The sequence below is a fragment of the Lampetra planeri genome, chromosome 17 (assembly GCF_965212315.1).
Source record: "Lampetra planeri chromosome 17, kcLamPlan1.2.h2, whole genome shotgun sequence".
In the NCBI taxonomy this organism is placed as follows: Eukaryota; Metazoa; Chordata; class Hyperoartia; order Petromyzontiformes; family Petromyzontidae; genus Lampetra; species Lampetra planeri.
Window position 1 is genome coordinate 5,041,556 of NC_136123.1, and position 25,644 is coordinate 5,067,199.

Here is a 25,644-nt window from a genome sequence, read left to right on the forward strand (position 1 = left end):
GTTTTACGTGGTTCGAAGGTTTATTCAGTCTCGTGAGACTTGCTAAATAAAGTAAATATTGACCGTTGATTTGGGTCCGGGACTCGCGATATTTTTGGGCCGACCAGGATGAGGGCGAGCGCCTGGAGCAACAACAACAACAACAGCAGCAGCATATTTCTTGCGTTGCCTTACGAGTCTGAGGTGGGACTGGAGCATCATCTTCGTCGTCATCTTGAAGCGCCGATGGACAAGTACGGCAAGGAGAGCTTTGAGATCGTTTATTGGAAACACGAAATTAGGTCAAAATATGCATCTGTCGTGAACAACCAAATGCTACTCAAGGACAGGGTTTTCCGATGTCGGCAGAAATGTTCATGAAAAGGTCAGTGCTCGTATTTCTCTCACCCTAACCTATTCCTAAACGTCCGACCAAGGCACGAGTCAAATCTGCCTCGGGCACGAGTCAAAACACGGAGCCAATCGTCTTCAGGCTGGGTGCTGATATTCGGCAAACAGGCTGTGAAAGCGTCGCTTCGACATCACGAGAACTGATTTTGACGCACCCCGCATGATTTCCTTTCCGACCGGTGTTGCGAATCGTGGGGGAAAAAATATATAAAATGAATAATTATTTGCGAAAATTTTGTTTTTTATTGGGATATACCGCGCACCGGTGGACAGCCAATAATGTTCATGATTGTCCCAGTCGCCACCACGCCCCTTCACGGCACCCCCAGCGCGCCTCCACCAGCCAGTCGGAAACGCGCAGCGTGGCCAGCCACCCAGCAAACAACTTTTAGTTTTGTTACATACTAGATCTTCTTGGTTCTTTCGGTAAAGTCACGTAGAATGGAAATAATAAAAAATAAAACATAATAAAAAAAATTCACGTTTCGGCCACAACGCAAGCAGCCGTCCTCAGGTGAAGAACAGGTCTGTCAGAAAGACGCTGACAGACCTGTCTTTCTGACAGCCCTGTTCTTCACCTGAGGACGGCTGCTTGCGTTGTGGCCGAAACGTCGTGAGAATTATTTTATTAAGTTTTATTTTTATTTTTTTATTATTTCCATTTTACGTGACTTTACCGAAAGAACCAAGAAGATGAATCCCTGCAGTCATGAAAGCTTTAAATCGAAAAATACATACTTGATGTGAAGCTTTCGTGACTGCAGGAATCCATACTCTTTGGTTCTTTCGGTAAAGTCACGTAGGTATAAAATAAAATAAATCATATTTAAATAAAAATAAATCATATTTTATAAATAAATCAAATTTAAATAAAAATAAATCATATTTTATAAATAAATCATATTTAAATAAAAATAAATCATATTTTATTTAATACCTACGGGACTTTACTGAAAGAACCACATAATATGTTTGTTACATACTGTATATGGCTATAGTACGAATGTTTATTGTCGGGCAAAGAAAACTAATGGATAGGGTTTCATTGTTTTCGAGGGATCTGCAACGTAGATAAATGATGTTTGAAAACAAATAATCACGGAGAGTTGGATATTGGGAATTTACACAGAGAGAAGTACACGTTGATCAGAAAACAAACACAGATAATTGTGAAGTCTTGAGAAACGTAAGTGGGTTATGGGCAGGACAGAATGTTGGCCCGTTGTAATGGAGTGGCAGATGAAGGAGGGAACACGACATGGGAGAAACATTCACCGCAGAGATGGAGCTATGAGATTTGCTCATGTGCAGGCAGGCCCGGACTAGCCATCGGGCAGCAGTCCGGGCAAATGAGTGGTGGGCCGGTCCATTCAGAGGGCCGATGGGTCTGTATGTATGTATGGGGATATTGCAAATGTGATCAGAGGGAAAAAAGTATGTTTTTTTGTTATTAATGAAATATTTTAATTACTTCCTAATTTGTACGCTCAATTACTTATTTACACTCTCAGTTGGCATTAAATCCCATATTCTGCAAATCCAAAATGGCCCAATGAGGCCGGTGTGTTTACAAATGCCTGGCCCGATTGTTTTTGTCCCAGTCCGTCAATGTGTGCAGGTGCGAGAAGAATTGTGAAGTCACAGAAGCCTGCTGGATGGTGGGCAAGCCTTCAGCAATGGACCAACGATGGCTGAGAGGACGGAAACTAAACTGTTGATGCAGGTACAGGTACTCCGGTTATTAAAGTGACTTTACATTTGCATCCGTGACCTCCACCCGTATGTCCCAACGCCAGTTCTTCGATTGTCTGAGTGTGGGCTATTGTGTGTGCCGAGGTCACGCCTTCCTTTAATGGGTGACCAGGGGGTCTTTTCCCGTGTTGCCCCAAAGCTGTGGCATTCACGGCCATCAAATATTCGATCTGCTCAGCACGCCTAAAGACGTATTTTTCTTAAAGGCCTTTTCACCTGATTAATTTTAGTTAGGTGTTTTGGGAGTGTGGGGGCGGGGGTATTTGTATATGTGGTTAAATCATGAGCCTGCGTGCTTTAGAATTGCGTGAGTTATTTGCTTACGTTTTTTTTCGCTCGATGCAGCGCCTTGCGACCTCTGGGTGAAACGCAATTTGTAAGTGTAAATTATTATTATTATGATCATTGTTTTTGGATAACTATTGAACAAAGACGGTCACTGCATCATGTACTTCTGCAGCCCTCTGGAATGCTCTCGTCCTATATTAGGAAGCCACTGCAGCTTTGCACTTTGAAATCTAGATTTTAAAGAATTTCGCTAGAATTTCCTATTGTGTTTTGTTTGTTATCCTTCCTCCGCACCTCTGATTGAGCAGCGTTGGCTACGTACGGTGCGAAAGAACTACAACATGCGTGCCTTGTAAAGTATTCCCTCCGAGTTTGCTTTTAACTGACTGTGAGCCTACGTGTTGGGCAGCAGAGGGCAGCGAAGCAAAATCCATTGTTGCATTTTCCTTTCCAGATTACTGCCATGAATGTTTCCCACCACTAACCCGCACTACCTAACGTGCAGTACAGGGAATAGTGAAATTACTACCACGACCCATACGCAGCGGGGAGGCCCTTATCCAGCAATGGATTCACAAAAGGGGCTGTACCGGTACATGTCAATTGAGTGATGTAAATGCCTGTTGAGGAAGCGTGGCCTTAACACCCAATGTTTATTGCAGCCGCAGCAGGTACTGTAACATTGAAGGACGAGAGGACCTAGGGGAGGCCAGAGAAATGTAATCTATATTTTGTGTGGAGTGCCAGCTCTCACAAACCTCGTCGATACCAAAACCAAAACCGCACTTCGTATCATCAGCGGCACCCTGAAGTCCAACTCCACTCCCCGTGGCTTCTTGTGCTCGCGACGTTGGCTGAAAATAATAAAAAAAAAACATTGGCACTCGCTGGACGGGATCTTGGGCGACTATGGAAGTGGCAAACACAAGACCTAATTGAGGTCCCGACCGTGAAAGCACCGCGCTCGAACGCAACATGGGAGGACGCGCGTCCACCTTCCAAAAATTGGAAGTTCAAAGAATCGCCGAGCTGCGACTGTGGGCGAAGTTCAAACCATCAAACACATCACCGACTAATGCGCCATCTATGCACTTCCTGGCGGTGTCGCTGCGATCCAGACAGCGTCCGTTGCCTCATTGGATTGGTTGAAAACACTTAGGATTCAACTCACGCATTTCAAACCATTGCTTTTCGGTCCTGTCATACGAAAGAAAGATGTCAACACAAATGTGTTAATGCTTGGCCAGGAAGCTTGTTCTGGCTCTGAGAGAATGTGTTGGTTATAAATGAAGTAATTCACTCGAGAGGACAATACAAGGAGAGATGCAGCCAGAGGGGTGACCTTGAAGTTCAACTCCTCTTGAAATGTAAAGAATGTAAAAGGGTGCGTGAGTTGCAGACCATTCATGAATATGAAAATGGGTTAATGTACTAAACTAATATGTAGAATCTTGATTTGAAGCTTTCGTGACTGCAGGAACCCATACTCTTTGCTTCTTTCGGTAAAGTCACGTAGGTATAAAATTAAATAAATCACGTTTCGGGCGCAACACAAGCGTCCATCATCAGGTGGGAAAGCATGGTCTGCTGCTGAGGCAGACTGTTTTAAAAGGTTTTAAATGGGTGTAGCCCAAGGGTCATAAAGAAGTGGCCGGGGCTAGTGATGTTAATGTGAGAAATTATCATGTAAAAGTAAGCTAGGAGAGCGGCCTCCTAAACGAATGCACGGAAGTGCTATGTTAATGTGAGAAATTAGAGGGCACGGAAGTGGCTATGTTAATGTGAGAAATTAGCATGATGTTAATGTCAGAAATTAGCATTCAACGGAAGAAAAGAAGGATAAGATCGGCCTCCTCGACGAGAGTGCAACCCAATGGGTGTAATCCAAAGGGCCTGTGAGTATGAGAGTGCAATCCAAAAGACATATGAGCATGAGAGTGCAATGCAACGGATATGTGAGCATGAGAGATCTAAGAGAGAGGCATAGAGAGACACAGTCGAAATAACAGCTGACAAAGGCAGGTTGGATGGAAACATCACAGTCAGTTAAGACTACCTGGTTAATAACGTCCTTCCAATTGCTCAGTTTGTACCCATCCTCTCGGTTGAAGTTGTGTCTGTGTAATATGTAGAACATTAACACAACACATCCACATTAAAATTTCTGTTTGCAGCATATAGATTTATTTCAAACTTTACAAAACCATGTTTATTCAAAGGAATGCTGAAAACAATTATTTACCTGTACATTTGCAACAGGAGAAATTACAAGATGAAAAGAAAAGTAAAACAAATGCTGGGCAGTGCAAAACATGCTCCTCATTCTTCATTACACCATATTAGTTTCCCACTAATTTTACAGACATGTCCAGAGCACCAACAAAAATTTGGAATGTTGAAAAAACACTATACCAGAATATTTCTATCAAAGAATTTGACAATTTACATCCACAAAAAGGTGTAGAAATTTTACGGCCACGAGTGGCAATTCCTTCTTCAAAAAAAGCCACAATAAAATGAATATGAAACTTGTCCAGGACCATCATTATGTCTACACAAGCATCATAACATGCAAAATTACTCTCCCCGCACAAGTTCATGTTAAGCTATATTAGAGCTATGGAACATTGCAGTCCAGTTAATTTCTATGCAGCTGTTTCACTGCACTGTATTTTTTCCAATACGGAGCCACATTTTGATTAAAGTTGACTGCTTCTGCAGATTTTTAGCAGTCTGTTCAACATATTAGTGGCCCCATATTTTCCCCCTGATGTTACATGGTGGCAATGACACTTTGTTAAGTAATCTTTTTTTATCTTGATGTTTTTTTTTCCACCATATTCTGGATAAAATGGTGGCCATTTCTCGTAGAAATTCCAGCTTTAACAAAGTCATAAGAAATGCAATTTCAACACGATTTAAATAGAACCTAATAATCACTTCAGTTGACAGGGATAGCGGTATACGTCCTGATGCAAGGTGGAACACATGATTGCTAAAACATCCATCATGTTGGGATGATGCTTCACTTAAGACAATTAACTTTCAGAGCCAATTTAATTCTAAGGTCTGAAAAGAATTTGTAAAAGAGTTATTTTGAGTCATTGGGGAATTCAGGAAAATATTTTATGTTGTGCAATATAAAGCAATTGAATCACGCCCTTGTGCGGGCAGCTGTTTTGGTTTAATTTGGCTCGAATTAAATCGCAGGCACAGTCAAATGGCAGTGATGGGTATCTTCATAACTGCACATACATCATACGCAGCCAGATTCATTCTGTAACCTTGAGTAAGTAGAGTTCAGTGCCCGGCCACATTTTCACTGGTCATTCACTTTTAACTATTAAAGCAAAATCGTATTTAAAAATTTACAACACGGAGAAAAAGACGTTAAAAAAGTGTCTAATAACGGATGTGAACACTTAACACCTGCAATAAATAATGTTGTGCAAAGTCAACCAAAAGCGGTCCCACCTTTGCATAAGACGTGCCACTTTTATTACATTTCAAACCATTTAGATTTCCCATTTTAAACACGTCATTTAAAAAGTTTGAGCATTTTTCTGCAAAAAGTGTTGCAGAGGTAAAGCACATCATTTAGAAAACCCATTTTTGCTGTTCATTTTTGCTCCACGCAATTTGAATAAATTGAATCTTAAACGTAACATCACTCATGCCAGCCACTACAACAAAACACATTCCAACGAACTCTTCAAAAGGATAATGCTTATTATGTACGCTGCAAGAGAAATTCGTTTATATATATAAAAAAAATCACACACACTGGTCGTGTCAAACGATAAACATTTAACACATGCTGCTAAACACCATTTGGTGCCATGTAATGCAGAGACATGTATTTCAATTTGCCCAGCCTACTAGTAATGGATGTAAAAAAAATTGCTTGTAAAATTAACTTAACAGAACGTATGTGACAACTATTATGATTTTGAGCCAGAATATCCAGAGCAATTCTGTTGACACATCAACAAGCATGAGCTATTCCACAACATTTCATTATGCATGCACTATTTGGCACTTTTTCAACTGAAATAAACTTTAATATTCTACTTTATAAAATCCTGTGAACACAAAACAAAGTTTCCTCACTCAAAAGTTGAACAAAATGTTTTTATTTAGCTTGCAGGCCTAGCAGCATAAAGAGGTAATTTGAGTAATGTCCCGGATAAGCTTGAAAAAATGGTTTATATTCCAATTAGCAGAGGTGTGGACTCGAGTCATGTGACTTGGACTCGAGTCAGACTCGAGTCATGAATTTGATGACTTGCGACTCGACTTGGACTTGCATAACAATGACTTTGTCCCACCTCTGCCAATTAGTACGATAATGATTACCTTCAAGAGAATGTAGGTGATAAACATAAGGTGCAACATTTAAAGTAAACATTGACAATTATTTTAGGTGTTTGTATGTGCGCATTCTTCGTGACTTAACTTTTAGGCATTCATATTTTTCCCTCCTTCCCCAAGACATAACAATTTTGAAAATTCAGATTAGAATAAAATAATGTAGTGAAGAATGTGAAGAAATGCAACATATCAGTGAACAAATTAAAAGCTGTTCACCAATAACTATCTTCCTATAAGATTACCAATCAGCATCCGTCTTGATATACTGTACATTTTTTGTTTGGTCTGTGAGCGTAAACACAAGAGTTCGTGGAGGATTACTGTAGAGTTCAAACCTCGTTTGGAAGGAAATAGGGGGTCCCGCTATTTTCTCTTCAAAATCACGCAGCATCATTCACCACGTTGGTGTTTCTTGGGAAATCGCAGTTAAAAAAATAACCCTCAAACTCGCAAAAAAAACCTCTCTCAAGTCCTGCACATCCCGCTTAAATTGTGCGTGATGTAGCTGATCGCAGAAAAGCATCCTCGGTATCCCAAGCGTGACCAGTGGCATCAAAAAACTGCCGGTGCAGGAGAAGTCCTGGGGCCTTCTTTTGGCACTGCCTGCCAGTGGTGTAAAACACGCACACTGGGATGGAGGTGCTAAATGTCAACAAAAGCCGTGTTTTCTTGACTGCCCACGTCATCAAACAGATGGCTTGGTGGTGACGGCGAGATGCAGCCGTTTTAAACGCAGTGGCCTTTTCCTTTTTGGCCGACTCTTCGTCTTGCTGATTTTGACAACAAAGAACGCGAGCACCACCGTGGCGCCGAAGAACGCGAACACGGGGATAGTGTGGCCCACGTCCTGGTTATACCGGCCCGGCATTATACCTGCCAGTGATGAAAAGGAAGGGGTCAGGCTGTGGTAGTTAAAATAAATAAATAACCTATTGAAGAGCATCATACACATTCACGAAAATATATCAATAATCCTCAATATTTTTCAAAGTTTGTTTTTGTATTAAAAGTAGATTTTCCTGTAATTGCATAGATACCTATGCCATAACAACAAATTGTTTACATATAGAGGAAACTTCCTGCATCATAAATGGTCATTTTTTTAAAAATAACTAATAATTAGGCACAAGGGTTATACGACACCTAAGATTATAGAACATTTTACTACCTAAAAAACAATGTTTGCTCCACCAAAAATCCACCAACTATAATCAAAGCCACTGAACCTTATTCTCTAGCAATCATTCTCTTACTCTTTTCGACTTGTAACTCACGTGGAATGTAGTTAATGGGTGACTGATCAACTCAAAATGAATATGATGATTTCAATTCGCTACCAGTCTGCTTCAGAGTACTGGCATTTGTCAGTTCCATCGCTAGAAAATCCCATACTTCTGTAGAAGAGTTGGCAACGACTCACTCAGAGACGCAGGTAAGGTTAAGGGCTTTCGCCGTTTATTAAGGGCTACACAACACATGGGGGGGGGGGGGGGTGAACCACTTCCCAGGGGTTAGAGGTCCCGGGCTAGGTCCCACTCGGTCCCGACACAGCCGGCTGCCCCGTGCCGTCTCCTCTGCGCCGGCCGTGGGACCAGCCAACACGGCCGACCGAGGAGCACAGCCACGTCCAGCCCTGACGCTGTCTATCCCCTATTCCTACCCTCTTGCCCCTGGCTCCCCCCATTCCACCCTACTTCGACCCTACTCTCCAGCTACGACCCCGCTTACTTCACGGGTTCCCCCCTTTATCCCCGTGACGCCATCGCACCGGACAACGCACATGACGCCACTACTCTCTTCTACTCCTCTACACTTCTGTAACGAGGGACCTCACACCTGATGCTGATTCAGCAACACCTTACCCTGAGGGACGTCCCAGGCACTGCTCTCTCCGGGTGAAAGAGGCCGCACCTGGGGTCGGTTCTGCCTCAGGTTTGGGAAGGAGATTGGCTCAGGGTCCATTGCCAGAAGCTTTGGCTGCTTCCACAGATTGCTGAAATAATAACGGGGCGTGAAAATACAACGTGCGTGCACACGACACCGAATTACGGGTACACATCCACTGGTACATGACGATGAAGTGCAGTCAATTCATGCCACATGTGTATTCGTATATAACGTGAAAACAAAGCTAAATATATGAGCATACAACAACTAAGCATTAAAAAACACATCAATATGCAAATTAACTAACATTTTGGTCAATTAACTATCTGGACCTAAAAAAAACTGAAGACAATGTGCAAACATTACAAGACTGGAAAAGCGTGTTTTAAATAGAACACGATGAACAACACGTCATTACCGATGGAATACAATTGCATCAAATTACTCTTTTATGCATTACACAACTTATGCTAATGTTCACGGATTTTGCAAGCACCTTTACGCGTTTAATCAGATGTTTAGTGCCAAATTATGCACGGGCATTTACCTGGGTGCAGTCTGGTTCAGCGGCTGCGGCTTGGCCCAGGACAGGTGGGGGCAGGCAGGAAGGGGTCGGGGCTTGGGATCCCCCAGGTGAGCTTCCAGCACCTTGGAGTAACGGTACAGGTGGTTTCCTGCACAGGGAGGTCTATTAGTAAATAAGCCATTCTTTAGGAAGTATGTAAGTATGTTACCCTTTACACCCTATCGGCCAAATAGTACTTTCAAATACCTTTTGTGGGCCTCACTTAAACAAATACGTCAGTAGTTTAAGTCACTGCTAAAGTGACAAGTGACTGATTGCAGTGCTAAAATTAGAAACGCAGTGTTGCTACTTCTCCTCTAGTATCCAATTAGTGTGCAGTGATGGATATCATTTGCAGACTGCTTCGAAGTGGTACAACAAGTGGAGATGGGGCATATGAAATGAAGTTCTGGGCAATAGGTGCCCCACCCCTAGTACGGTTGGCTACGTACGGTGTGAAAGAAGTTCAACATGTATACATATAGAAGGCAGTGTTGTTGTTGACTTCACCAAATGATCCGATATTAACAGTTTTGTGTGTCACTAAACTTAATGTCTTCTTATCCAATTTAATGTGAGGACACATTTGGTTATACAAATTACTCCTTTTATTCACGCAGTAAAGCATGCAGAAACACCACCAGTAAGAATTTGCTGTCATTTCTTGGTCACTCTGTGCTTAGGCTCAAATAACCAAATGACCCTTACCTTGCAAAGACCCACATAAAATTAATGTACTGCTACTTTTGTGTGACTCCTCTGATTCGTATCTAACATCGGATTATAAAAAAACTTGACGGCTAGGTAACAGGAGTTTGCAGAGATCTGTTTGGAAGCGTGTATAATAGGAAGGCTAAATAATCATATGGTTAACAGGACTTTCACTGTGTGAAAAAAGTACAAGGAAATATTCCATACGGGCATTCAGGTTTAAGGATTATTCTGCGACAGTGAAACCGTGGACTGAAGCCTCACCCTCCATGCGCGTGGGCAGTGGGCCTTCGTGAGTGATCTGCTGGATGGCCCCACGCCCATTCGCTTCCGAAAACACGGGCGAGAGGACGTCGTACGCCGCGTACTGCAGCAACGCATCCAGCATCCAGAAGCAGTCTGTGGAGTCCCCAAGAGAGATCCGATCAGTGTAAAAGAAGCACTTAAAAGTAGAACTGCAGCAACGCATCCAGCATCCAGAAGCAGTCTGTGGAGTCCCCAAGAGAGATCCGATCAGTGTAAAAGAAGCACTTAAAAGTAGAATCAGCGTCATGCATAACCAACTTTGAAGGCAACTTAAAAAATAGGTTTGATAATTTCATGAATTGTCATGATTGAAGATTGCGATTCGATTTAGGATACATTTTTTTGACAGAGTGCATGCATGCAAAAGTGCATGTTGGAAAAAAACATCACTGTCAATAACACACCCTCATACCTGCAAAGACAAAGTAAACTAACATGAATAGCAAGTGTTGTTGTTCTGATATCACAGCGTCAAACTTTGCAATTCTCTTTTCATTTGCACTGGACAGCAACAACACCAGGCACGACCAAGGCCCCCGGCTTTACCCTTTTGTCGGTGGCTGTCATCGAGGCAGTTGGAGTCGCCATACAGCACAATGCGACCAGCACCGTCCCCGCTCGCCTGGTACAAACCCAAGATGGGCACCCCCTCCACCGTGTAAGCCTCCTGCCGCAGCACATCCATGCCTGCACAGACCGACCAAGTGGGAACAAATTGTGACGTAAAACCAGACGCTTTCGCTTGGTAGCCTACATAAATAGAACTGATAGGCCTATCTGTCATCGCTATATATTAATCTGAATATACATAAATTAATTTACATAATTGTTTAATCCGCAAATGAAGAATGAATGCAACAGACTGTAATAGTCATCAACAGTAGCAGCTTACCTTGATCCTTCAGCGTCTGTGTAATAACAATCCCGTCTTTGGGGAAACGCGCAATGCTGCTGCCTGAAGCATAATACACTGCGGGAACCAGAAAACATAATTTACACACAAATTCATATTAGTTTGTTGAAAACATACAAAGCCCCATTGTACATTTTTTGTAATGAGGTATATTTTTAATGAAGTACAATACAATGCACTTCTTAATCGACCCTTGCAGTATCTGTGTTTGACTCTTGTTGACACTCAGGTCAAGCAAATGCACACACTGCTATGAGCACAGCAAGCTATGCTGTTGCTTTTGCCAATTACAATTGCATCAATAAAGTCACGTAGGTAAAACATTCACGACGTTTCGGAGGCAACACAAGTCTCCGTCCTCAGGTGGGACCGATGACGGAGACTTGTGTTGCCTCCGAAACGTCGTGAATGTTTTACCTACGTGACTTTACCGAAAAAACCTAAGAATGTGAATCCTTGCAGTCACGAAAGCTTCAAATCTAGAATTAATGCATCAATAAACCCTGTGCTCTCACTGCAGAGGTGCCACCGAATAAAACCAAAGCATCATGAAATTGTGCTTCTTCTGTGGCTCATTTGAAAAGCAAGGAATGGCTGCAAATAACAGTTTTCCCAACTATATTTCAGATGAAGCACATCTGAAACTATCAAGTGCAAAAATAAACAAGGGGCCATTTACTTTCCTATCCTGGTGCCTGTGCACCTATGTGCTGACAAGCAACAGCCTGTCCCTGCACTGGGCGTACACCCAGGTTTGAGCAATCTCCGTCTCCCCGTGACCACACTTACTCTCGTGGTCGCCGATGGTGAAGTCGCCCTCAAACACGCGGTCGCTGAAGGCCATGTTCCAGGGCGTGAGCAGGTCATTGAGAGCCGGAACGTTTGCACCGCCCGTGTCCGGCATCCACCACTGCCTGCACGCATCATGTGGAGATACCGGTGCACTTAATACACCGAGATGGCATTGGGCCTAATGGCTTCGACTCACTAAACACACATTTGTAACATGCGTGTGCTGCTCCACTGTAAACGTGTCACCATCTCTTAGGGTCTAATGATAAGTCATCTATTAAAAATAATTAATATGCTCATGATCTATGCATTATTCCTATCTAAATATTCTTAGTCTGATTCTGCATGGAATTGTGCATGTATGAATTATTTTTCATTCGTATGCTGTATGCCACTTAACACCTACCGCCTCTATATAGCTGCTAAAGTGCACCAAAATGGTACACCACGAATCGAATGGAAACGCCTAATCATGACAAATCATGAAATTCCGATTAAGAAAAATTGTTGTAGGCCGAAAGAGGAGAAGCGTTGGGTTCATAACTGGTGTGCAAAACTGATGGGGTATGGCTTTCCGATGTGTTTTCGTGGTGTACCACGTATTGTTCGGCACGATGTCTCATGTTTCATCAAACCCTATCAAAATATAAGTCTCTGGAGCAGGTCGCTTACCTGGTGTTCTCATCGTAGAACTTGACCTTCTGCATGACAGACGTGTTGTACCAGTCGCTCACGATAATGACGGACAGGCCATGGTCCACGTCGCGCTTCAGCTTCGACACCTCCTCGGGGAAGTACTCCTCCTCACTGTCCACCAGCACGAGCGTGCCTGCACGCCCCGTCGACGACAAGAGGCTCGGAAATGTTCCCAGCGCGAACACGTCATGTAACAGCAGTGTGGTCCAAGGACAGTCATTCTTGTGATAATGGATGCAGTTGCTGAAGAAACACCCAGGATGTGGAGCGAAACATCGGATTGCGTGCTGAACAATATGTGGGTACAACACGAAAACACATCAGAAAGCCATATGGCATAACCACAATTAGCTACGCGATAAACTTCCGATTAGCACGGATGGCTACGTATACATAATGCTGGTTGTTGTTCAGCCCTTTTTACAATCCACTTGCTGGATGAAGGCCTACCCACACCATGAAGGCCTCATGATGGTTAATGTGGTGGGCAGCAGAGGGCAGTAAAGCAAAAGGTTTGTACTGCGATTCCAAGTTCTCACATCTATGCTCCCCGCCACCTTCACTAGCCGGCACTAACCAGTGTGGTGAAATATGGCTAAATAACCCCAACTACCCGCACAGCAAGGGGAGAAACTAATTCAGCATATGGATTGATATGCTGTACATGTACACACTTATATAATATCTACATATGGAGGCACGACTCACCGTATTGGCTGGCATCAAAGCAGGTGATTGGTGCCCCTAGCACCTCCAGGAAATAGCCATTGCTGCGCAGGTGCTGGTACATGTCACGGAAGTTGGTGTGGATGTGGTCTCCATTCCTAAGCAAGGCAGAGCAGAATTAATATTTTAGAACAGCAGCATTGAAATTAAGTGCTAGTGGTATATATTATTCCAATAAAACTATACTCTGGTAGGAAGACTATGGAGGGTTCCTAAAGGGGACGTTTCCATTTTTCGTGACAGTTGCAAGACGCCTTTCCAAAGCAATGTTTTAGAATTATAATTTGTAAAAGAACTGATATGGTACGTAAAAGGAGATGACCGATACATGTCTTAAACACCAGTAGAACTGATTGTGAGATATTGGGGCAGGTATCTCAGTGTGATCAGAGAAGAACAACTCAACAGTAAGCAGAGCATCATGCAAATGAGGCACAAGAATGTGGGGGTTCACAGTTGGCACAGATTCTGACCACACTGATAGTCGACACAAACTATTTGGACCTGTCCTGTGTCAGAGGCATTGCCACCAATTCATGGGCGGTGACACGGTTCAGCGGTAGCGCATTCGCTGCTTATTGCAGAGGTTCACGGTTCGAATCCAGCGGTCACCCTGATTATTACTGTGTAATAACCATAATACTACACGCCATCTGCTTCACAGTGGAAGTTAAAGATCGCCTTGACGTCATTCGCATGAGTAGGCCAGTGTGCGGGGGTCAGGGTCCAAATTCTAAAATTAACCTTACATCACTAATTTGGGATCATATGTAAGAATAATTACCCCCTACTGGCAGACTAATGCCCCGGGTCACTGTTGCAAATAACACGATTCTGGTCTCTAGCGTTATCACCGACAAAAACAAAATAACTGAAACTTACAACTTGACATGGCCTTGATGTATGTAAAACTTGGCACAGATGCCAGACTGACCGCATCACCATTTATTTAAATGTTCTTTCCCGATTGTGTGTGATTTTTATTTCAGGTTCATGTCCAAAAAACAAACTATCCATCCTGTCACGAAAATTGTTCAATCACAGGCGGCTGCCTGGATGTGAAGTTAGAATTTCAGCAGTGCCAGCTCAATGCTGACCTTTGAGCTACCCGGCAAAGCTCCCTCACCACCATTTCTCCGCGAATGCTGTTTGCTTTGTAGTACGTGACTGCTGTGAGATATGGTTCTCAAAGCGAATGCAGCAGGGGAGGTCGTCATGACAAGTTGCGTGTGTTTTACCAGTCGAGAGGGTCGTTCTTCATGCGCAGGTTGTCACGGGGAAAGTAGCCTGGTGGGTAACGGAGGTTGTGGTACTGGTCCCAGAGGATCCGCTTACTGCGAGGAGGAGTGGGAATCACCTTGACGCGTACAGGCAGTCGGATGCTTGACGTCTGCTCGCTACTATCCTCTGCCTGCAAATACCACAGAAAGCATCACCAGCCAGATTACATTAAAACAAACATTCGTGTCATAATGCACACAAATTATATGTAAGTCGCAACTGCCTTCATTGAAGGGAGGAATTGTCATAAAATAGCACCATGTCGGATGTACTCAAGACGAACTGACTTGTCATGCACACTGGGATGGTGCATTCAATATGAGTACGTCAAACCATTGGCTCATTCCACCAATAAAGATATTTTTTTCAAAAACCATCATAATCACCATCGAAGTAATACTCCATGTGTAGGACTGGAATGATTTTCATTTGACCGTGAGGTTCGTAACTTGTGCAACTTCCCACCTGTGAATTTGCTGGAGAGGCAATGGTGAGAGAGACGTGCCCATGAGCGATCCCTTCCCACCCGGCCGCCTTTTTGGCCACAGAGATGGACAGGGCCAGGTAGCCCGACCATGGCCACAGAGTTTGCGAGTAGGAGAAAGCCACCTCGATGGTGTCCCCATTCTGTGGCAGGTAGGGCTGCCACACCGGCTGTGGCATACGCGCAAAAGCACACCTTTCAGAGCGACATCTATGCCCAATGCCCACTTCCATCTAATCAATTCTGAAGTGACGTTTAATCACAAATAAGTTACATGATAGCAACTGGGTTCGCTTAAATGTTATACTGCTGAAGAAAATAATAGCTAGATTCTGAAGCTCACAATACACGTGTGGAATTTTGAGTGTGTAAGAATATTTTTTTCGATTGGTAAATGTTTCATGTAATGGGTTTACATGACCCCTGCAACCACCAGTGGCAGCTGCATATACCACGACAAAAAAAATACATGTATTTTTTACATCGAATTGTAAGCCCGAATCACTAAAATTATCAAATCATTGGGGGTTGGGTGAATGATTCCATCTCTAATTCTAGCATTTTATACCAGAACAGACATGTGACTAATATCCACAGCCCGAGTGAAACATACTGGATGTGGTGGGCCAGGTGCATTAATGTTTTCCGGTTTGCCGACCTGGACAGATCAGCTTAAACGAATCCCCAAGTACAAGTGGAGAAAAAAGAAAACGCTAAAGCTGTTAATAAACAACCAGTTATTTTCCTAATGGGGTAACTTATAACAGGATAATAAAGTAAATTCCATGAAATAATAAATAAGCCGTATCATGCAGGGGCAGGCTCACCTTGTCAACAATGCGGCCAGTGACGGCCATGCCATTGAGAATGGTGACATTGACGATGGTGGGCATACCACCGTAGTAGATGGGCTGAGAGCAGTAGGGCCACATGTACGGACACTCAGTCAGGTCGATGTAGTTGGGGCTCAGGCTGCGCAGTCGAGCAATGAGGATGATTAACAGACACAGCAAGAGTATTGAAGATTAGTGCCATAGTAGCATTCACTGTAAAATGCTGCTCATTTAACAAGGACGCTTTTTGTCTGTGTAACGCAAGTTACGTGCATGCGTGCGCCTAAGCACTTAGAATAATACACAGGCACACACACTTATGCAGTGCACTAATCATTGGACCACCGCTCCCCATGCAAAAATACACATTGACAACAAAGATCCCCCATATAGCCTTAACAGACTGTAGAGGCAAGTGCTGTTAGCGAGCACCTATGAAGGCCGGAACGGTACACGAGGGGGTGGGTGGCCAGCACCACGCCCGACCGCCTTTATCTCCCCGGTGGCAATGTTTTTGCACACCGCACCAGGTACTCATTTGAGGCTGAGTCGACCTAGGGAAGGCCCGGGACCGGTTCAGATAATCGTCACTGGTGTTGGCCGTGAGCGGGAATCGAACCTGTATCGCCGGGTTCATAGCGCAGCGCGCTAACCGCTACACTACCGCTTCCCCCAAGTGCACTAATCATTGGACCACCGCTCCCCATGCAAAAATACACATTGACACGCACGTGCACACACACACACCTGGCCTGTGGCTTGTAGCTGTTGAGAACCTGGTATGCCCTCAGCAGGTCGAGCTTGCCATGGCCCTGTTCAAACATGTTGACCCCCGGCAGCCGGCGTGCGGAAGCCATCAGGGCTTGTTTCATACTCGCAGGGTTTATGATGTCGCGGTTCTGCACAGAGCTGCACTCAGGCAATACCGACAAAGGCGAGACACAGGCAAGCACACATGAGCAAAGATGAACGGCGCCGCCTTCAATACATCCAAATCTGCCCATCTGGTAAACAAACCCAAAAAAAAGCCCAACCCATCTGCTTTACAGAACCCAAACAACCAACCCACCTGGCCACAAGGCTGAGGAACACACTAACTGACTAACCTGAACAATAAGATAGCTAGGTGATGATTAACTACCCCACTACTCCATTCAATTTAAGAATTTATTCTTCAAATTTTTACCTACTTGTGTACAATGTGCGTGATCTTTCTGTGAGGTGTGTAATGCTTTGTCTGCTTCCTAAGCCTAAATGAAATGATAACAAATCATTTGCATGTAATGTACACAGATCATAAATACAAAATTTTCATACCACATTTAAATGCACATATCGTTGAGTGTAAGAATCAATTTGAATCAAAGCATATTTACATGGTTATTAACAGCAAAGACCACTAGCTTTTCTGGTTGGCTGAGAAGCCAACCAAAGGTAATCCAAAGCAGAGCAGTGGATGGAAGGACAGACATAAGCACCTGTCCAGATGGGGAGGAGACACCAAAAACAAAGATCCTCCTATAGCCTTAACAGACTGTTGGGGCAAGTGCTGTTAGTGAGCACCTCCGAAGGGCGACACGGCACACGAGGGGGTGGGTGACGAGCACCACACCCGGCCGCCTTTGTCTCCCCAAGTGGCGATATTTACATACCGCAGCAGGTACTCATTTGAGGCTGAATCGACCTTGGGGAGGCCCAGGAACGGTTCAGGTATTTCTCACCGATGTTGGTCGTGAGCAGGAATCGAACCCGGTGGCTGTGTTCGTAGTGCAGCACGCTAACCGCGATAACTACCGCTCCCTACGGAGGAGAGACCACACACCTGGCGAGGAGTGTGACGGCGCCAGTGACTACAGGAGAGGCGACGCTGGTGCCCGATAGCGAGCGGCAACCACCGTTGATGCCGGAACCGCGTACACCCGAGCCGTATGTCACGATGTCTGGCTTCATGCGTCCATAGCCACCAGGCAACTCCTGCACAGCCACATACACATTTTCAATTGGCTTCTATCTCGAGTTCAAGGAATTCGTAGCTGTGCTCAAAGAGCCACCAGGCAGTCATGTGGACAATCTTTTCATATCACGGTTTGCTGCACACAGGTCCAAGAGCCCCGAATGTTACGTGGCCAGCACACAAACAGAACTATTGAACATATAATAGACAGGCGCTAATACATTTATTGCATTGAGCAAGCTGAAAAGAACTTGGGAAAAGTGACAATGAGAGAGAATTCCAAAGTCGAGGAGTGCAAGGAAAGGGAACAGAAAAAGAAGTTGCTTTGTTCTGCGGTGTGGTGATTGGACACAGCACCAATGAGACAAAACAGTCAGCCTGGTTCTCCAAGCCCTCAGCATGGGTGGAGAAATCAATGGGTGAAGTTTATGGGGAACAGTAACGATGGAGGAGCTATAAGGACAGCAGACATCAGCAGCAGAGTACTCGGTTTGCACTTATCTAACAGCAATTTTTTTTAGGTGGCCATCGGCATGCTCCATAGTCATACTGACAAACGGCAAAAGGTAAAGTGTATCAAGGAGTGTTTTCTGTTGCCAAGACAGCTCATGGGAAAGGACGTCACAACATCCTACTGTATCGCCCTCATCCATATTGTGATCAACAACCACACCGCGGAACAAAACAATTCTCGTTGTACCTCTGCCCTGGCACCGACTCAACTTTGGAATTCCCTCCCATCATCTCTTTTCCCAAGCTCTCATAACCTGATGAGGCAGTGTTATTGATGACAGCGTTAACGTTTTCTTTCCTGGAAACTGTTCTGGTTCACTCATTTCTGCCCATTAATATTAGCATGGGGGGGGGGTTCATCCAGCAGTGGATTGATTAACTGTTGTACATGCACACGAGGTCATTTAGTGACAATCATAAGCCTAGTCTCACTGATTTCAATAACTAGGAGTCTAGTGTAGTCAGTATGTAGGAGTCTACCATGGTGGTATTTTACCTTAACTTGAGTTAGAAGCCTAATCTCACTGATGTCAGTAACTAGGAATCTAGTGTAGTTATTATTTTGAGTCTACCATTGTGGCATTTTAGCTCAACTCGAGTTATCAGCCCCACACATACCCAGGTAGTCATCCCTCTGGAGGAGAAACGGGCAATGTTGTCCTCAAAGTCAATGCCTCCCACCCCGATCACGTCCATCTGGTCAGCCGGATTGTTGAGGGTGCTGCACACACGCAAATATGTGCATAAACGTCAGTCCACACTTATCCTTTACAACACAAATAATACTTGTGTTTATTTCCACGTTTATATTCACAAAGGGACGGAATGACTAAATTGTATGAATGGCATTTCTAGGAATTAACCAAGGCATGCAAAAAAAAATATGAGTGCAAAGGGAAACTGACAGAGCTTGAGTGTAATGAATGTACACAATTTAAAAGAATGAACAATCAGACCCACAGATGATGCCTCCGTTAAACGTTTAAAGAAACGTAAAGATAACCTTTACGTTATAACCTGGCGTTACTTACTGGCACACCAAGCAAAGGATAATTCTATACAAGAGGTATATAATGAATGTGTATGTTCAACAACATAATTTATTCCCACTTCATGTGGGGGGGGATATTTAAAATATGCACAGTCGAAGGCTGTGTTTCATGTACAAGCAGTCCAAATGTATACACCCCAGGGTTCAATATAAAACAAGATCCCCATATTACAATTCTGGTTCACTTATTAAAACACACTTACCCGTACAAAGGGCCATCATTCCCTATTGCTGACACCATTATGACCTTGTTAGCTGTGAGTTCCCAAACCTACCAGGTTTAAAAAAAAGAAACCGATTAGCTTTTAAAGCATAAGAACACACATACATAAAACACCATATGTAAATAGCCGCACTACCACAAATAATTCAAAATGATAAAAGACTGTCATTTCAACATTGCCTCTAGGGCTTAAATCAGGAGTGGGGAAACCTTTTCCTTAATGAAGGCCAAATAGGACTTTCAAATGCCTTTCGTGGGCCACACATTAACGAACACAACTTGGTTACTTCTGGCACTGCAAATGGCCCTTGCAGCGACAGCGCACTAATACGATCAACAGTGCTGCTGGGTAGAAAATATTTCACTCCAGTACCCGATTAGTGCGGCTAAGATGCTTTCAGTGAAGGATGAATACTGTTTAACGCGCCGTTTTTAAGTGTCAGATCTCATGCGCCTGCAGGTCATGTGAGATTAAGTCACGGGCCACAGATTTCCCACTCCTGATTTAAAGCAACTACACTTAGCAGGTGTTGCCCATGTGCTCTGATGCAACTATGCTCCATCTTCTGCTTTGCAAATTCCTGACTTGCTCACCTTATCTACAAATGGGTGGTCCATGAAGTCAGGCCCACCGATACTGAGGTTCAGCACATTGATCTTCTTCTGGATGGCGTAGTTGAAAGCGTCCAGGAACCACGAGGTGTAGGATACCTGTACACATGCACACAGGTCGAATATAATACTAATACAAATAATCAACAAGCTGTAGAACATACATTATCAAAGCTTCAGTGTATCACACCATAAAACAAACATTCTTCACCTATATTTTTAAAACTAAAGGTGACACATTATTCGGGATGGAAAATTTAATAAAAGCCACTGATAAATTTGCACAGGTGATAGATATAGCTCAGTATAAAACAATTGGAACATGATATGATTTGGTGGAGAGATAATGTAATATTTATACTCAGCACAAAATCAGCTACATCTTAACTCTGTAAAAAAATCAGTAATCCAATTGAATTGTTCATCATAACGCCATTCAAAATAATTCGAAGATCACAGCATCTGCACAGCAAACAAATGATGGAAGGGCAGTGGAAGACTAAGGCACTATTTTATGTTTAATTGAAAAACACAGAACTTGCTGTACGTTGCCATGAAGGTGTAAAGCTGGCCATTGACCAAACAAAGAAGCATAAATAACGCTTGGTTTGTTTCAAAATTGATTCATAAATTAAAAACATCTTTGGAGGATGACTGAATATTAAAAAAAACAATAACACTACATTTGTGCATGTTTAAAACACTATTACTAATGTACTAAATATATAGTGCATAAAAACTGCAGTGCAAACATTTAGTTCATTTAAGTTATCAAGAGAGCAACAATAATTATGTCAGTACACAGGAGTGAGCTTACTATGCCAGTTTTAAAATTACACTTCATGGGTAGAATATGAATTGGTTCACGAACGCTGCGGTTCATTTTTGTGGAAGTGTTTAGTGTGAGAAATGAAGCAATATACTATTTTAGGCTGACCCTATACTCGGAGTACCACCAATCAAACCATGAACCATCATATTTATAGAACAAAATTGGAACATTTTATGTTGCCGATTTGTCGAGCTATACATATCAAAACAAGGATGATTCACATAATTAAAGCCTCTTCGTCAATCAACTACTGAATAAAGGCTTCCCATGCCGTGTCAGTCATAGGGGTTATTGACCATACTTCTCCACACTCGTCGGTGCGGGCTAGTGAAGGTGGGGGGAGGTGACCTAGGACTTTACTACATTGGGATATTTGGCCAATGCTTTCTAAAGGAGTGATTTATTTAACAATGAAAGAGGTCAGCTGTGCAAGCTCCCACTGTAAAAAAACTTTTTCTGGCCACCTACTCTATATCTCTGAGTCAAGAACCTCTGCCCAACCACGACACTTTTAACCAAACATACATGTAACCTTTTAATCACAAGGCCATCATTAACAACATCCATTACCTGGTTGTTGGTAAAAACGCGAAAGATGTGTAGCTCGGCATCAGGAGCGAATCCTTGGCACTCCCGCATACTAGCAATCACCCCTGCCACGAAAGTGCCATGGCCCAGTCCTGCACCAATCGCACAGCAACAGCAAAGTATTTACTGAAATCTACCATTGTGTATCAGGGTGAAAAAAGTGACAAGGTTAATAAAGAACCCATTTTTTCAGCATGCATATCTGTCAGCATAGAAGAATGCATGTTCCAATTACTTCATTGGGAAATTGCACTGCTGAGCATGTAAGAAGTAAAACAAGTGCCATGTGTGCTAGTGATTATTCACGTAATTTTTTAAGCGGGTGTTAGCAGAGATGCAAAAGTCTACACTCAATGGTATGGACAGTCTTTTCTCATAAAAAAATCCTGAGCCAAAAATACAGTGATATCGAACCACATTAGACAAAAGCCAACACCATCTCAATACGGTGCCAATAACTTTGAAATATACAATAAAAGCTCAAAGTATAGCACTTAAAAATGTTGCCTACAAATGTACTGGTGAAGCCATCTGTCTGCATCTGCAATGTTTATTTAAATGTCTTTCAGACCCAAGGCATTTAACTATTTCTTAAGAAACTCAGCGGCAAATTCAATATCAAGATCAACCAAGTTAGACTGTGATTTGGAAAATTATTGAGTTAATTTTGCAAAGACTGGACCTCGACGGGCTACTCTAGTTAAAAGCACTGCACAATGTTTCGTGTCAGCAAGAGAGAAATGGTGCCAACAGTGTTAATGATTCCTCTGTGATGGCATTTTATTGGCTCAAACTGGGAAACACTCCACTCAAGTCACTCACTCTCCCCCTCAGGGCTGCAGGGGAAAACAACCACTCCTTCAACGATTACATTTAAGAGATGTGCACAGTAAGCATCCTCCTGGGTGAGGCATGACCCTGGGAACACATCAAAGACATCCCCCCCCCCCTCCTGAAATGTCGTGCCATTCTATAATCAATGGTATCATTGACTTCAGGTGCTCAAAGGAATATGCAGCTTGGCAGCCTAACTCCATTAATCAACTATCTACAAGCTCAACATTTAAGAATCATTATTATCTGTCCTTTAAGTAAAAACTTCACCTTAACGTAGAAACTAAACACCACAGCATATCTGTTAAGAAACAGTGATATCTGCTATGCCACAAATGTTACCCTGACTGGAGTGTGCCTATTATATTATGAATACCAAAGAAAACTAAGTCGAAAGCTTTTGCCTACAGTTTTTTTTTATAGTAGTCAACAGTTAAGGCTCTTCATGTAATTTTGTTTCACCTTCCTAAGTAAAAAGTAAAAGAGGTGAAATATAGGCATGCAAAGACTAAAATATATCAAACAAAACAAAGTATCTTCTTGGTTCTTTCGGTAAAGTCACGTAGAAGGGAAATAATAAATAATAAAAATAAAACATAATAAAATAATTCTCACGACGTTTCGGCTACAACGCAAGCAGCCGTCCTCAGGTGGAGAACAGGTCTGTCAGACGCTGTCTCCCCGACAGTCCTGGTCTTCACCTGAGGACGGCTGCTTGCGTTGTGGCCGAAACGTCGTGAGAATTATTTAATTTGTATTATTTCCCTTCTACGTGACTTTACCGAAAGAACCAAGAAGAACAAAGTATGTTCCATTATTTTGGTTAAGAATACCATTTCACTATACAGGCACCCAGGTGCAATGAGCATAAAGAACACATCTTGCACTTTCCACATGCTGGCTCAACTGTGATTTTAACACAACGGGGGGAAAACAGACACAATTTTGCATATCCCCTGAGGAGCATGTGGAAGACGTGTTGTTGGGATACACTACTCTTGCACGGCTTCAATTATCTCAGGAAGGATGCGTTACCCTGGGGAAACACGCTTGCTGTTTATGGAAACGGTAATCAAACTCCAATAGCATGCGTGGGAGGGCTGCCAACTAGACACTACCTCACAAGGGCATCAGGAGCTTTGGAAAATGTAGTGAGCTCAAGCAAGATGTTATTTTAGTATCCACTTACAATCCAACACAAATGCAGTCCCAAAAGAATGTTTAAGGGGGTGAAATCCTCAAGTATAATTTCCTTGTGATGCCTCCAAATACATCGTACCTCTATCCAATGCTTAGAGAATTCAGATAAATTATTTTAATGATTTTCAAATTAAGTGAGCCATCAAGGTTATAGATGCAAGCTTGCTTCAGCTGGCCATAATATTAGAACTCCACTGGAACACACTTTTAAATCTAGAACAGTTTTTTGCATTTAGTTTGTCGTCTTCCCGCCACACCTCCGATTAGCACGGTTAGCTATGTACGGTGGCAAAAGAGGTTCCACCTAAATATATATACATAACAGTGGTTATAGATGCAAGTCTGCTTCAAGCTGGCCACCACCGAGGTAGTGACAGAAACGAGGAAGGCGACGTGCTTTCGCGCACCGTCGTCGAGTGTTTTCTCGTTAGTCCAGTTGGTGCGCTCCTTCACATTCTTGAAGTGGGGGTGTCGCTCGCTCAATCCCGTGTCAAACACAGCCACCCGCACACCAGCTCCTGTCACAGACAACACCACCACCACCACCGTACAACTTCGGAGACAGCCCAGCCCAGTCGTGGAGATTCGACATTGGCAGATGCATTTAGCCAGGCTCATCCTGGTGAAATATATCTGGCGCACAGTTACAGATCTATTTCTATTTTGCCCCTGCAATTGATATAGAAACAGTTTTTAAGAGTTTTAACTTCATATGAACTGTAAAAATGTAATTTTAAGGAATTTACTGAGTGTAAGAACTGATTTTATTTCATGTTTCATTCCCAAAAAAAGTTAAAATGTAGGTGAATGCCTTTAATAAAATTGCTTACTATTTTGAAATACCATTATCCGGCAAGTAACACGATGTGTGCCGTCTACATTTTGGATAACTTGAGAAAATACAGCAGCATATATTTATCGTTTAAGCACCTCCTTCCACACCATATTTCATAACCTAAGCATATAAATTACCATGAAAAAAACACCATTTGCAACTTCATGTTTTAAATAAAGATCAGAAGATAGACAGCTGCAATTACTCCTATCACTACTCAGTTTGGTTGGCAAAAATGTTTAACTGACATTAAAAGGTTAAATTCCTCTGTCATAGTTTACGTAATGACACCTTGAGTGAACTCCTACCGATGGAACACACCGTGTCATTGCAATCACGCTTACGCGCAGTAACAGTGCTGAAGATGCATTTTTAGAAACCCCAGGGTCAGCAAAAGATGTTTTGCTTAAATACCGAGGCTCAAATGTTCAAAAAGTGATCATTGCGCACATCTAGTTTTCACAAGTCGTTTGACAAATTCTCGAGAAAGGCGACAATTTATTTAACTTTAATAAGATAAACCTGAATTGTAATGCCGATTAAACAATACCTACAAATATATGTTAATAATCTATGCATCTATATTTTCTATGCATTCCTTATATACATCGTAATTTACGATTTTATGCAAAGTGATGTGACATAATACTTGTCGAAGAAATTCCAACCTACATTTTTTTTCCTGTGGAAAACAGCAGAACAATGCTTTGAGGCAGTTGACCTATTTTTAAATAGTTCACTTACATAAAAAATACAGTTTTTATTTTATTTTCAACCTCTCAAGACAAATGATATTAACTAATCAATCTTATAATTAGCAACCAATGAAATATTAGATAGGGCTTTTTGATATTATTACCATTTACAAAGCCTCTCGAGGGTTTACAGAGCAGATTGACAGGCAATCATAGCATCTCAAGGATGTAGTAGTCACTGATATTGGGTCAGAGGTCCGACTCAGACCTCATTATGATACGAGACATTTAAAAACTATATTGACATTCAGA

General features: G+C 42.7%; 1 protein-coding gene across 1 annotated transcript in view; it reads right to left on the minus strand.

The window, feature by feature from the left end:
• Positions 1-4,591: 4,591 nt before the first annotated feature.
• Positions 4,592-25,644, minus strand: part of MBTPS1 (membrane bound transcription factor peptidase, site 1) — a 31,426-nt gene continuing 10,373 nt past the window's right edge. Inside the window, exons 5-23 of the mRNA XM_078601924.1 lie at positions 24,210-24,320; positions 21,751-21,860; positions 20,331-20,447; positions 19,717-19,784; positions 19,081-19,183; positions 17,818-17,969; positions 16,743-16,904; positions 15,990-16,134; positions 15,144-15,332; positions 14,636-14,808; positions 13,380-13,495; positions 12,648-12,804; positions 11,973-12,097; positions 11,163-11,240; positions 10,817-10,957; positions 10,229-10,363; positions 9,236-9,362; positions 8,664-8,794; positions 4,592-7,674 (exon numbers count right to left, since the gene is read on the minus strand). Coding sequence (XP_078458050.1) covers positions 7,487-7,674; positions 8,664-8,794; positions 9,236-9,362; positions 10,229-10,363; positions 10,817-10,957; positions 11,163-11,240; positions 11,973-12,097; positions 12,648-12,804; positions 13,380-13,495; positions 14,636-14,808; positions 15,144-15,332; positions 15,990-16,134; positions 16,743-16,904; positions 17,818-17,969; positions 19,081-19,183; positions 19,717-19,784; positions 20,331-20,447; positions 21,751-21,860; positions 24,210-24,320 — 2,528 coding nt within the window. The 3' untranslated portion in view covers positions 4,592-7,486. The remainder of the gene's footprint in view (positions 7,675-8,663; positions 8,795-9,235; positions 9,363-10,228; positions 10,364-10,816; positions 10,958-11,162; positions 11,241-11,972; positions 12,098-12,647; positions 12,805-13,379; positions 13,496-14,635; positions 14,809-15,143; positions 15,333-15,989; positions 16,135-16,742; positions 16,905-17,817; positions 17,970-19,080; positions 19,184-19,716; positions 19,785-20,330; positions 20,448-21,750; positions 21,861-24,209; positions 24,321-25,644) is intronic.